Source organism: Sciurus carolinensis, chromosome 11, assembly GCF_902686445.1.
Source record: "Sciurus carolinensis chromosome 11, mSciCar1.2, whole genome shotgun sequence".
Taxonomy (NCBI): domain Eukaryota; kingdom Metazoa; phylum Chordata; class Mammalia; order Rodentia; family Sciuridae; genus Sciurus; species Sciurus carolinensis.
Genome location: NC_062223.1, coordinates 13626535 through 13639898, shown reverse-complemented (window position 1 = coordinate 13639898; position 13364 = coordinate 13626535). Strand labels below are relative to the sequence as shown.

The 13364-nt window shown below is 47.9% G+C and overlaps 2 protein-coding genes across 6 annotated transcripts in view; one reads left to right on the top strand and one right to left on the bottom strand.

The window, feature by feature from the left end:
• LOC124958728 (lysosomal membrane ascorbate-dependent ferrireductase CYB561A3) overlaps positions 1-7724 on the bottom strand; it is an 11843-nt gene extending 4119 nt beyond the window's left edge. Inside the window, exons 1-6 of one of the 3 annotated variants that reach the window (XM_047517102.1) lie at positions 7179-7724; positions 6263-6441; positions 4235-4341; positions 2637-2835; positions 1148-1356; positions 379-533 (exon numbers count right to left, since the gene is read on the bottom strand). In XM_047517102.1, the coding sequence (XP_047373058.1) occupies positions 379-533; positions 1148-1356; positions 2637-2820 (548 nt within the window). In that variant the 5' untranslated portion in view covers positions 2821-2835; positions 4235-4341; positions 6263-6441; positions 7179-7724. The remainder of the gene's footprint in view (positions 1-378; positions 534-1147; positions 1357-2636; positions 2836-4234; positions 4342-6262; positions 6442-7178) is intronic. The other 2 variants (XM_047517104.1, XM_047517103.1) reach the window with 2 other exon arrangements.
• Positions 7179-13364, top strand: Tmem138 (transmembrane protein 138). 3 transcript variants are annotated; one of them, XM_047517106.1, is made up of 5 exons: positions 7201-7834; positions 9268-9534; positions 10702-10873; positions 12512-12587; positions 12826-13359. In XM_047517106.1, exons 2-5 carry the CDS (start codon positions 9407-9409, stop codon positions 12936-12938), a joined length of 489 nt encoding a protein of 162 aa, XP_047373062.1. In that variant the 5' UTR covers positions 7201-7834; positions 9268-9406; the 3' UTR covers positions 12939-13359. The 3 variants fall into 3 exon arrangements, with proteins under 3 accessions (XP_047373061.1, XP_047373062.1, XP_047373063.1); XM_047517107.1 differs by lacking the exon at positions 7201-7834 and adding an exon at positions 7840-7932; XM_047517105.1 differs by lacking the exon at positions 9268-9534 and having other exon boundaries at positions 7179-7834; positions 10775-10873; positions 12826-13364.

Here is a 13364-nt window from a genome sequence, read left to right as displayed (position 1 = left end):
TGCAAGCTCTGGAGTCCGACGGCTGACCCTGAGTCCCAGTGCTGCAGTTTACTGTCTGTGTGTTTAGTACGTTACTTAACTTTTCTGGATCTCAGTACCCTCACTGGTGGTAATGACACCAATGTTACAGGGTAGTCGAGAGGATTAAATGTAAGGTACTTAGAACAGTTTCTGACACACAGTAGGTGCTAAATCAACCCAATATGCAATAAATATTTGTTGACCAATTTACCAATCTCAACTTAAAGATCAATCTCTCACCTTCCAGATCAGGAATGGGCCCAAGCCCATGGGGGGTTCTATGATTATACAATGCATCTTCTGAAAACCCTCTTGCCTCCCCCGTGTCTTAAGAGGTGGGGACCCCAGAGCACTCACAAACTGAAGAAAAGTTTCTCATTAATGCCAGAAATGACAGATGCCAAAGACAGAGAGAGGATGGAGGCTCCAAAGAAGACATGGATCGGTTTCAGGAGGCTGCGCAGCCACAGGGATGCCCAGGGCAGGAGGAAGACGGCAAAGCCCAGGAACCACTGTGGAAATAGAAGAAGTCCCTGGCTGTACCATGTGTGACCAAAGACGCAACAGCAGCAGCTCATCCACCCCGCGAGCACTGCCTGACCGTCACCGTTCCTTGGCCCTTCTTTCCCACCAGCATTGCCCCACCACCATCCTTCGCTGCCGCCTGGCGGGCTGTCTGTTTCTATTACACAAGCAGCAAGAATCCTACAAGAAACCCTTAGCTACAGCCCTGCTCTCCCAGCAAACCCGGTCATCCTTGTTTGTCTCTGCTTCTTGCCAGTCCTTGCTCATAAACTCCTCTCCAGTACAAATGACATCGGGATACAGAAACCACTTCTAGAATTGCTTCTGGTTCAAAGAGACTTAGGAGTGGGCAAAGCAGAAGAGGCGGCTCATCAGAGTCAACATGGTACATGCTATGACAAAATCAGCCCAGAGGCTCTGGGATAACACACAGGCCACGTGATGGCTGTAAGGAACAGGGCAAGTGTGGAAGCCACCGACCCTCTCCAGGCAGTGAGCAGAGGGAGTATCTGGAGTTGCTGCTGGTAAGGCCCCCAAAAGAGCCCAAGGCTGTGTAGACCTGTCAGTGGGAACCCAAAGGAAGAGGGCAGAGATGACCCACCTGGCAGGCGAAGAGGATGACGGTGGTGATACCCAGCCAGCTGTGCAGGGAGTAGAGGTGGGCGATGTTTGAGTGGCTGTGAAATTGAAAGACGGCAACCAGCCCCACAACAGTGAGGATGAAGGCCATCAGGTGCAGGGCCGCATGGAGGAGCTTCCAGGGCAGCTTGGGTCCTACCCAGGACTGAGGCAGGCGGTACACCAGCGATGCTGCGGAGAAAGAGCAGTCCTGGGGTTCAGCCTCAATCCCCGTGCTCAGCCACACTTCAGGGCAATGACCCTGATATGATCCCGCCCAGCCTCCCAGTGAGGGAAGGAGGAAACTGTAGCACACTGCCGTCAACTCTTCAGCATCTACAACCTTCCCATCATCTGTGGGGTAGCCATGGAGGAAGGAGAGAAAAACCAGTTAAAAAGGGAGGGGCCGCAAGTACAATGATGCACACCTGTCATCCCAGAGACTCAGGAGCATCACAAGTTTGAGGCCAGCCTGGGCAACTTAGCAAGACCCTGTCTCAAAATTACCAAGGGCTGGGGATGTAGCTCACTGGTAGAGCACTTGCCTAGCATGCATGAGGCCCTGAGTTCCATCCCCAGCACTGGAAAAAAAATCCAGGCTCTGCCTCTTAGCTGCTGGGCCTCCTTTCTTTTTCTTCACATATAAAATGGGGACAACAGAGCCCACCCCACAAACTTGTAAGCAAAATGGATGATACACGTGAAGTGCACAGCAATGCCATCAATGTTGCCATTTTACAAGAGGGGGAAACAAGACTCAATTCCCATTTTTCAAGGCAAAGACGCATCCTGGAAGAGGAAACCAGTTCCTCAAGGGGGCCTGCCCATGCCATGAGCACAGCCTCTCGCTCCTCAGAGCAGGGCTCAGCAGAACCCAGCTCATATGCCAAATCCCACCGGCTGCCTATTTCTGTGAAGTTTGACTGGATTCACAGCCATGCTCATTTGCTTATATATTTTTTTTGCAGCACTCAGGGTCAGATGCAGGGACGCACACAAGCTAGGCAAGTGCTCCTACACTCAGCTATATCCCAGTCCTTTGTAAAAATTTTGAGACTGGGTCTGACAAAGTTGCCATGCTGGCCTGGAACTTATGATCCTCAGCTTCTCGAGTAGCTGGAAGGCTCCGACTTGTTTCTATTTTTTCTGTGGCTACTCTTACAATACAATGGCAGAGCTGAGTAGCTGTGATATAGATCCTATGGCAGGCAAAGTCTGAAATATTTACTTTCTGACCTTTTACAGAAAGTTTGCTGACCCTTGTCCCAGCATATATGTGAAGCTGCCCTTCCAAGATGCCCCTACTCTTACCATTTACTCCCCCAAATGACAGCTGGCCCCAACAGCAGTCCAACCCACTGTACCCCAGTAGCCCCAAACTCAACGCTGACAAAGGCCAGCCTTGGAGAGGGAAAGTGCTGACCTGTCCAGCCTAGGCTACATCACACCTCCCATGCCAACCTCTTACTCACCAGCTCCGTAGAGCACCACCATGCCAGACACCATGAGCACTGGGTGCCAGTTGAACATGTGTATGCTGCCATCCCAGGCAAAGCCACCACGCCAGTACTGCATCCAATAGACAGCGAAGAGGAGGCACATTGAGCCCAGGGATCCCAGCACAAGGCAGGACAGGTAAAACCATCTTGAAGCCATTCTGATTAAGAACTCCTAGAAGCAGAAATCACATGTCACGACTGGCTGAGGTGTGCCCTCACACACCTACTAACGGAAATAACACTGATCTCTCTCTGGGCCAATGGGATGGAAACTTTTTGCTTCAGTTCCCCTGCTATCAGCCTGGGCTCAGCCCCCATGAGGGCTCAATGGCAAGGTGGACTCCATGGCTAATTATAGTCCATGAGTGAGGCCCCACCCCAGCACTGGCAGTATACAGAGCAGCAAGCTTGGGGTCCAGCTGGATGACAAGGCCTAGATCCAGAACCCTGGGATTAGTCTCCCTTCACCAGGAGCAACCCAGGAAAGAAGAAGCAATCAAAATCTAGACTAGACTGCAAATTCCCAGGCCCTGACTTCTAACAGCACAATCTGAAAGGGGTAAACACACTTCAGGTTGGAAGCAGAAGTGTTTTCAATTTCAGAGAGTTTTGAAATTTGAAATATTTGCATATTGAATATTTTGAGCATCTGTTGGTGATCAAAAATATTTAGATTTTAAGCCAGATATGCTTGTAATCAGAAGGGTGAGGCAAGAAGATCTCAAGTTTGAGGCTAGCCTGGGAAACTTAGGAAGACCATGACTCAAAAATAAAAGGGCGGGCTGGGGATATAGCTCAGTTGGTAGAATGCTTGCCTTGCAAGCACAAGGCCCTGGGTTCAATCCCCAGCACCGCAATAAATAAATAAATAAATAAATAAATAAATAAATAAATAAAAGGGCCGGGATGTAGCTCAGTGGTAAAGTATCCGAGTTAAATTCTCAGTACCCGAAAAAGAAAACAAAAGTTCTTCCTTCCCAGATGGTGAACTCTATGGGGAAGTGAAATCAAGCCTTCACCTGAATCCTCACACTTCACTCCTTGAATGGAGTGATACCCCCCAGCTATCTCCAGGCCTGAGACTTCTGCTTTCTCATCCACTGGGGAAAGTCCAGAGGAGAAAAGAGGAACCAAGAACTCATGGTTTAGAAAGCAAGAGGTTTATTTTAAGACTTCTATATGTGCTAGATAAACTCAGAAACCAACTCTGGTTTCAGGCCTGGTGAATGTTTATACCCCTGAGCAGTTGGCTCCTGAATGCCAGGCAAGAGGTGTGGTATACAGCTCAGTGATACAGCCCTTGGCTAACACATGTGAAGCCCGGGGTTCCACCCCCAGTGCTTAAAAAAAAAAAAAAAAACAAGTGGGCAAAGGCACAGGACCAGGACCAGCCCTGCCCTGCTTCCAGCAAATGTGGGCAGCATGTGCTCAGACTTCCAGGCTGTCACCCTGTCCCATGGACTCGCACCAAGAATACTGTGGTTCCCCTCAGTTGAGGTTCCTCCTTCTAAACCAGCTAACAGAAGCAACAGACAATAGCTCCCAAGGAGAGACAACACCTGATTCATCACCTTTGGACCCAGAAGTAGGCTGACAACAGGGGGACGCCCTGGGCTCTGATTCTTACAAACTGGGCACCTTGAGCAAAACACTTAACATCTGCAGGACTTGTTCTCATCTGAAAGAAAAGCACAGCAATTAGAAAACTATTTATTGAGCACCACCTATGAGCACTAGAACCTCACACAAGATCCCACTTTCTCCTCCTGACAACCCCATGAGGAGAGTCATCCCCATCATATACATGAGGAAACTAAGGCTCAGAATGATGAAGTAACTAGCACAGGACCCAGTAAGTGGGCAGAGGGTTTCAAAGTCTTGTTTGTTTGTTCTTAAGGCCAGCAGCCCCGTACTTTCTCCTCGAGCACAGGCTGTCCGACCAAGTGAAGAAACATGTAAAGGCATCATGAGCATTGTAACTCTTCTTAGTTACTGCTGTTGCAGGGTTTTATCCTAAGAAGAAAACGGATGCTAGCTAGGTGCAGTGGCACATGCCTGGGGAGGCTGAGGCAGGAGGATCATTTGAGCCAACAGGTTCAAGGCCAGCTTGGGAGGCTGAGGAGGAGGATCACAAGTTCAAAGCCAGCCCCAGCAACTTAGTGAAGCCCTATCTCTAAATAAAATATAAAAAAGGGGGTAGGCTGGGGATGTAGCTCAGTGGTTAAGTATCCCTGGTACCAAAAAAAAAAAAAAAAAAAAAAAAAAACCAAAAGAACCTAAAGCTCATGGTCCTGGCATCTGTCCAGGCTTCTCCATAGCTCTGATTACATGCCATGCCATGTCAGGTATCCATCTAAGCAGGAACAGACACTGGACTCTCACAAAGTGATTCAAATTAGCAGTGATCTTTGAGAAAGTAAGGTCTAAGGACCAGGAAAGGAAAACGAGCTTCCTTGAGGAAGGCTGACAGGAGAAAAATCATGCCACCAGCTTCATGACTCAACTACTAAGCTCAGAGATTTGCTACCCAGCCTCAGAGCTGCCTCCCCAATTCCTGCAAAGGCAGAGGAAACTTCAGGTCACCACATGTTTAGCTAACACACTGTCCACTCCACTGGTGAAGTGTTAAGTTGACATCAAGGAGCTCTTGGTCAGCAGGATCCATCTATCTGACAGTATCTCTTTCTACATTTTTCTTCCTTTGTAAAAGGAAATATAATCCAAAAGGGACTGTACCTATAGCCCTAGAAGCCCTGGATTACTTACTGCTCTGTGAAAGGTTTAGAACAGATGATGAGAACACTTTCCTAGTAGAGGCAGGAAACTTAAACTGCTTTGCTCTGTCCTCACTGCACATAGCCCTTTCTAAGGTAGGAGTTAGTGAACTCTTCTGCAAGAACAAGGTAATATGTATTTTAGGCTTTGCAGGACATGTGGTCTGTCACAACCATGTCATGAATTCTGCTGCTGTAGTACAGAGCAGCCATAGACAATAACTTAACAAATAAGCATTACTGGTTTCAATAACACTTTATTTATTTATGGACATTGAAATCTGTGTTTCATGATTTTCACATGTCACAAAATCTATCTTTTAAAATTTTTTCAGTCATTTAAACATGTAAAAAGCATTCAGGCAGGCCAGATTTGGCCTGTGGGTTATATTTTATTGACCCTGTTCAAAGGGGTCTACTCACTAACCTAATACTTTCCTCAATTCCTTGGCAGAAAAGATTCTCCTAGGCTGAGCGAAACCCGGATCAGCCTAGAAGTTTGAAATGAGTATCTATCCAGGTGCAGTGTGGCACTTGTGCCTTAATCCCAGAGACTGGAGAGCTTGAGGGAGGAGGATTGCAGCTGGAGGCCAGCCTGAGCAATTTAGCAAGGACTGAAGCAAGTTAGTGAAACCCTGTCTCAAAATAAAAATAAAATAAAATAAAATAAAAAGATCCCTAATGTAACTAAGTGGTAAAGTTCCCATGGGTTGAATCCCCAGTACCAAAGAAGGAAGAAAGAAGTATCAGCCATTCACCATTCAACCCTTAATCTTAGGACAAAGCTCTATTGCGAACTCCTGTAATGTTACTTTTATTACTTACAACCACAAACAGATGAAGGGACAGAGAGTCAGTTTGTTGCTTTTCCTTCACAGATGGATGGGGGGACTTTGAGAATCCTGAAACCCAGCCTAGTGTGGTGGCATATGCCTGTAATCCCAGCAACTCCAGAGGCAGAAGGGCTGCAAGTTTGAGGTCAGTCTCCAGAAGTTAGCAAGACCCTGTCTCAAAATAAATTTTTTTTTTTTTTTTTTTTTGCAGTGCTGGGGATTTGAACCCAGGGCCTTGTCCTTATGAGGCAAGCACTCTACCAACTGAGCTATATCCCCAGCCCTCAAAATAAAATTTAAAAAAGAAGTGCTGGGGATGTAGCTCAGAGGTAGCACATCCCTGGTTCCATCACCAGTACTGGAGGGAAAAAAAATCTGAAACGCAAACTTTGGGTTCAAACCCTAAACATTCATCTTAACAGATCAAAAACACTGTTAACACTGGGGCCCAAAGAAGGAAAGTGACTTGGCCGGGGCGTCTGGCAAGAGCTGGTACAGGCATTCAGGTTCACTCCTCCTCGGCTCCTAGGGCTCCTTCTTCCAAAGGTATTTCTGTATGTCGGGACTCAGGAGTGAGTAGCCCAATATTCCAGTCTGAAGGCAAGCAAACAAGGTCCTCCTTAGCACCACTGGTCGCAGACCGTCCTTCAGACTGTATCAGGTCTGACCATTCCAGGCACCCGGGGGCCTATTTCTGACTCCTCTGCTGGGCGCTTGGTCTCAGCTAATCTTGGTTGAAAAGAGGTGTGGGGGTTCCGCCAGCGTCCGTGCCTTTATAACCACCAGCTAAGGAAGGAAGGGTGCGGAGAAGCGAGTCCATTTCCTAAAAGGGAAAACTCAGGAGAGGTAGTAGCGGAGTCAGCAGTCGAACCCAGGTCCCTCAACTCCCAGCCCGGGCTCTTTCTCACCCCTAACCACAGTGGGACGCAACGGGGCCGGGATCTCCGAGACCCGCCTCTCTGCCAGACACCTGAGCCGCCACTCCCCAGGCTCCTGGAAGCTCGAGGCCGGACCCTCCAGAAGGCGCGCCGTCAGCGGGCAGCCCAGCGCCCGGCACCGCCTCGCGCTCTTATAGGCTCGCAGCACTTCCGGTAGTGCGCGAGGCCGCCTGGGAAATGCAGTCCGGGCCACCGGGCCCGCCCACTCCCTGCGCGCCCAGGTGCTGGCTCCCCGACCCAGTTCCTCATCGGGTGTTTCTACCCCAAAGCCCGGGTCGAGCTTCGGAGCGTCGCAACGCGTCTGCCCGGTCCTTCAACCCCATCTCGAGGGAAGCGAAATGTTCGGGTCGATGCAGTGCTTCCCGCCAGGATCGGACCCTAAGCCAGGTCTCACGAGACGTGGGTGGGAGCCCAGGTCAGCGAAAGGCGACAATGGGACGGCCAGGACCTGGCAGGCCCAGAAATCCAAGGCCCGAACATGGCTGCTGGGCTGCGGCAGAGCGGGGAGAGGAAGCCGAGGTCAGCGGGCTGACAGAGCCCGCGTCGGTCCTCTACTTCCGGAATTTAAAGCCGGTTTCCGGAAGCCGGAATGTTGTCGCCATGACAACCGACGTCGGTTCTTTGAGGTGAGAGTGAATGATGGGACATGGGTAGAGTGCCCAGAAGTCAGGGGTTTTGTTGCTCCTCCTTTTGGCTTGGGCTTTCTGCCGCGGCAGGCCCGTCTGTAAGTGGTTTGGGAAGGGCGAGGGACCCTGCCACCAACAAGGCGAAGGCCGGAGGTGGCGGTGGACGCGCTGCCACGAGCGCTGCTGGGCTTGCGAATCCCCGCCGCCCTAAACTGGAGGGATGAGCATCCACGTAGCGAGCGACGTGTGGCTACATAACAGGCCTCGCCGGGGGCTGCGAAGTGGGGCGTGCGCGTCACCCAAGCTAGGAATCCCGGCTCTGCTCTTTTGCGACCGGGAGGAGTGACAAACTCTTGTCTGACCTGGTGTCCCAGCCTGTAGTATGGGGAGAATTCTTTCCTACCTTGCAAAATTGTTGCGAAGGTTAACAAGCAGATTCTGGTGCTGGTACCTAGGTGGTAGCTCCCAATATTATTTAATAAGCGGAGAAACTCAAGCTCAGAGAAGCCGCATTCACACACCCAGAAAGTCGGGGTTAAACCCGGTGAGCTAGGTGAGGGGCAGTAACCTTTCAGGATCTCTGTGCAAATGGAGAGTATGTCCATTAAAAAGGTTACTTGTCGGGAGAGTTCTACAATTAAGTAGTTAAAAAGATTTGTAAAAAAAAATTTTTACAGTAGAATTTCTTTCAATATAACTATGCAAGCATAAAATAAATCTTATTCTGGTTAGGTTAAATTTAGAGTTTGTAAATTTTGAACATTTTACAGATGTTAATTTAGTCACTCCAATACTTTAAAGCACATTGAAAATGTGATTTGATCTAAGCTTAGTACAGTAATTAGTTAAAAACACTCTGGGGATGTAGCTCAGTGTAGAGTGCTTGCCTAATATGTGAGAGGGCCTGGGTTTGATTCCTAGGACTGAAAAAAAAAAAAAAGAGCAGACTCAACCCAGGCCACCTGGATGAGAATTCCAGTTCTGCCACTTACTACCTTTGTGACCTTGGACAAATTATTTTGTCTTTCTGGTACTCAGTTTTCTCATCTGTAAAATGGGGAAAGTAGTAAATGTGTCTTTTACTTCATAAGGTTATTATGAAATTTGAATGTTAGTGCTTAGAATTCCCTGAGCCCACTGCAAGTGATATATATGACTGCTATTACCATTACTACTACTACATAATAAGGCAGTCACTCTTCTCTGTAGTACCACTTGGTGTTTTGGTTATAAAAAGTTCTGCATTTAGAAGGGTTCAGGCATGGAGAAAGTTTGAGTGTGAGGTTCCCTAGAAGGAATGACAAGGTGGGTTTTTTGGTTGTTGGTTTTGTTAACTAATATATCCCCATCACCTGGAATCATGCCTGACACAGAGTAGGTGCTCAGTGTTTATTAACGGATTGCTAACCTTGCCCCTCTTTTTGCCCCAACAGATCCTTGCCTAAGAACAAGGGCAACAGCTCTTGATTTGTAAGAACTAGATACTCTCCTCAGTGCTGGGGAGAGAACCAAGAGCTGTTTTCTGGGGAATTGTGGAATGTGCTCTTGGAGGCCCAAGAAAGCAGAAGGAAGATGCTTCAGACCAGTAACTACAGCCTGGTGCTATCCCTGCAGTTCCTCTTGCTGTCCTATGACCTCTTTGTCAATTCCTTCTCGGAGCTACTCCGAATGGCTGCTGTCATCCAGCTGGTGCTCTTCATGTGAGTGTAGGGATAGATCTGGAAAGCTGAACCTAAGCAGTTGGAAGGCCCTGCTTAATTAAGTTCATGACTTAGCATTTTAGAGTTATTAGTAGGTGGGCTTGGAGTGTAGCTCAGTGGTAGAATGTGTCCTTAGCATGCATGAGGCCCTGCATTCAGTCCCTGCCACGTGAAATATTATCAGAGAAATATCAGGGAAAATAAAATTTACCAATGTCCTGAGTTCTCCTGGTATACAGACATAGTCACGGGTCCTATTTTTATAGACTTTATTATTTTTTTTTCTGTTTTCATGTACTAATAACAAGGATTGGAGAACACTTAGATAGGAAATGAGGGTCTTCTAACCCCGTCATTTTGTCCATCTGGGGATGGAAATACTGTCTTTTCTTTTATAAATTCTCTTTTATAAGAGAATTATAATATAGCAGGTTAAAAGAACAATCACATTAATAATATGTATGAATCCCATAGGATGGAAATGGTTGACATTTATCCTCCACAATAATTTACAGACTTCACAAGGCAGTTCATAAGCTGAAAACCACAATCCTGGAAGGAACTTCCTTCATTCAATGAGTATTCATTGGCCTGGCAGCCAGTGTTCCAGGTGCAGTGGTAAATCTGACAAATTCCCACTCTCAGGGAACAATTGCAGAGTATAGCAAAATAAGATTTTCATATAGTGACATCATACGTTGGATGTAAAGTAGCTGCGGTGGGAGGTGGAATTTAGTCAATGGAGTTGCAGGAAAGTTTCTCTAGAGAGGGAACATTTGAATGGGGACTCGGGTGGCATAACAGCATGAGCCACACAAAGATGGGGAAAGTACATTGTTGTCTTGCCAGATGAAATCATCTGACAGGACCAGGTTGTGTGGCACACAGATCTGGTATGTGTGGGAGGAAACTAGGTTCTCAGAAATGCCTGGATGGTTTATTAAATGAAGACTGTCAGAGGAGGAAAGCTGTGTCTGTGGACTGTAACTCAGTGGGTAATTACAGCTTCTTGTCATTTGGGTCCTAAAGCTGATGCTGTCAGTGGGGGTTCCAGGTGACTATATCTCAAGGCAGGGCAGATCTCATGGTGTCCCTTAGGCCTTAGGGCCAGCTCTTGGGTCCTCACACAGGCCTCCATTGGGCTGACTTGTGTTTCTGTGTCTGCAGCATCCAGGATATTGCAATCCTCTTCAACATCATCATCATTTTCCTCATGTTCTTCAACACCTTCGTCTTCCAGGCTGGCTTGGTCAACCTCCTGTTCCACAAGTTCAAAGGGACCATCATCCTGACAGCAGTGTACTTTGCACTCAGCATCTCCTTTCATGTCTGGGTCATGGTAAGAGTGCAGCTGCAGATTCTCAAGTCTTTAAAGAGCTAGTAGTATCTTTTCTCTGGGAATCCAGCATCACTCAGACACCTCCCTCAGCCTCCTTGGTGGGAGATGGGTGAAATGAAAGTGACCTGCTAGAGCACTAGGCACGTGAGAGTTTCATGAGGCACTTTGGCTCAACTCTCTGTGTTGAAGAACAGCCTCATCCAAGAGTCTAAGGACTCTTTTGGAACATCAGTTTACCTTTGCCCCAAAGAGGCCTGTCAGAACTAAACAGGAAGTTGAATCTGTTTTAGCATTAGCTACTTGGGTGGATGGGTGTTGATGCTGAGTTCTCTTAGGCATCAGCATCCCATAACTAATGTTATAGGCAGCGGATGTTGCGAGCAGTAGCCAAGCAAGTGTGCTCTTGCCCTTTACCGCTTCATGCCCTCTGCCGAGAACTAGAAGAACTTGTACTAGGAGAACCAACTCCTATGGTGCCCCTTTGCTTCTGACAGAGGCCACGGATCAGATCCAGTTTCAGATTTCTTCTGCTTCACAAATTCTTCCATTTCTGGATATCTTGGACATCACTCATGTATTCCTTTTGATGGAGCACATTAAAACCTCAGGGTTGGGCTGGGGATGTGACTTTTTAGCTGAGTACTTGCCTGGGCCTACCATGCATGAAGCCCTGGGTTCAATCCCCAGCACCAAACAAATACCCCAGGATCTGTAGTCACTTCTTTACTAGAGTTTGTGATCTCATGGAGATAAATAAGCTTACAGGGCAGAAGCAGAGCAGTGTTGAAGTCTCAAGGTCATACCTGCAGGTAATTTTTTTCAAACGGAATTGAACCCAGGAGTGTTTTATTGCTGAGCTGCATCCCCAGTCCTTTTTTTTTTTTATTTTGAGACAGAGTCTTATTATGTTGCTGAGGATCTTGCTCAGTTGTTAAGGCTGGCTTCAAACTTGTGATCCTCCTGCCTCAGCCTCCTGAGTTGCTGGGTTACAGGCATGTGGCACTGTGCCTAGCTCTTGCAGGGGATTTTGTGCCCTGGGTCCTGGAACCTAAATAGGTCCTGGCTTTGTCCTCTAAAGCTGTTGATCTGATTATATCCTGAGTGTTCCAAAGCCTTGATCTGACAGGAGCTGAGCCTGAAATTTTCAAGGCAAGACAGTGAGCAGCTGAACTACTGACACAATGCATATCCTTTCTCCTTGACAAAGGCAGTGGAATGGAAAGGGATAAATACCTTAGTTCAGACTTCTTCCTCAGGGTTAAAGGATATCCCTTTGCAGCAGAAAAGGGAGCTTGAGGCTCCTTTCAGAAACATTCCTTGAGCTGGGTGTGTGACACACACGTGTAATCCAGCAACTCAGGAGCTGAGACAGGAGGATTGTGGGTTCAAGGCCAGCCTCAGAAATTTAGCAAGGCCCTGTCTCAAAATAAAAAGGTTTTGGGATGCAGCTCAGTGACAAAGTGCCCCTGGGTTCAATCCTCAGTACCAAAAAAGAAACACTCCCTGGGCTTACAGAAACCAAGAAGGAGGGGAGAATAGCACAATGTTCAACCAAGTGGCATCTCTGCTCCTAAGCAAGCTGGAGACAGAGCCACATGCAGCCATTAACCCTTTCCTTTCTATTCATATCTCCTTCAGAACTTACGCTGGAAAAATTCCAACAGCTTTGTTTGGACAGATGGACTTCAAACGCTGTTTGTATTCCAGAGACTAGGTAAGGACCATAGCAACCTCAGGCCTACTGTGCTGGCTCTGATCCTGGCCTCTTAGCCCCCTCACAGCTGACCTGGGGTTGTTGGGACAGTCATGTCAAGAACAGAAGAGAATACTGTGCGTGGTCCTTTCTGGGAAACAGTGGGAAGCCACGAGGCGGGTTCTCGGCTTGGGGGTTCCGTTCCCACCCTGAAGGAGTACTCAGGTCACCCCGGGCTTCCCCTCTGCTTTGTCCTCAGCGGCCGTGCTGTACTATTACTTCTACAAGCGGACAGCCATGAGACTGGGCGACCCACGCTTCTACCAGGACTCTTTATGGCTGCGCAAGGAGTTCATGCAAGTCCGAAGGTGACTGCTGCTTGTCACACTGATGGATGCCTTTCCTTCCTGAAAGAAGCTCTGCAGGGAGGGTTGGCCCTCTGCACCAGGAAACAGCTGGACTTCCCTAGGTCAGGCTTGGACCAGTTATGTTCTTACAAGTTCAAGTGTTCCCCAGCAGACTCAGTGCATAGTGCCTCACCCTGACCTCAGCTGTGCCCTTTCCTTCCTTCCCTGCTCTGTTCCATTCCACCCCTCCTCTCTGCTGACTCTGTGGCTCACCCTTTGAAGCTTTTTGTTCAGCCTGAACCTACCAATCCCCACCTTCTTGGCACCAACTGGTGACTAAAGGATGCAAAGATTGTTAGCTATGTGTTCTTGACTGATCACCTCTCAGACATTTAGATTTTTATACCCAATGTACTTTTTTACATTTTGTAAATAGGAAATAAATTGAATT

Bases quoted from the DNA above. Each gene is read 5' to 3' on its own strand.
- Tmem138 (XM_047517105.1), top strand. From the start codon at position 7,547: ATGTTCGGGTCGATGCAGTGCTTCCCGCCAGGATCGGACCCTAAGCCA. The intron at 7,835-10,774 runs GTGAGAGTGAAT...TTCGTCTTCCAG, and splicing joins ACCGACGTCGGTTCTTTGAG to GCTGGCTTGGTCAACCTCCT. The intron at 12,588-12,825 runs GTAAGGACCATA...CTTTGTCCTCAG, and splicing joins GTTTGTATTCCAGAGACTAG to CGGCCGTGCTGTACTATTAC.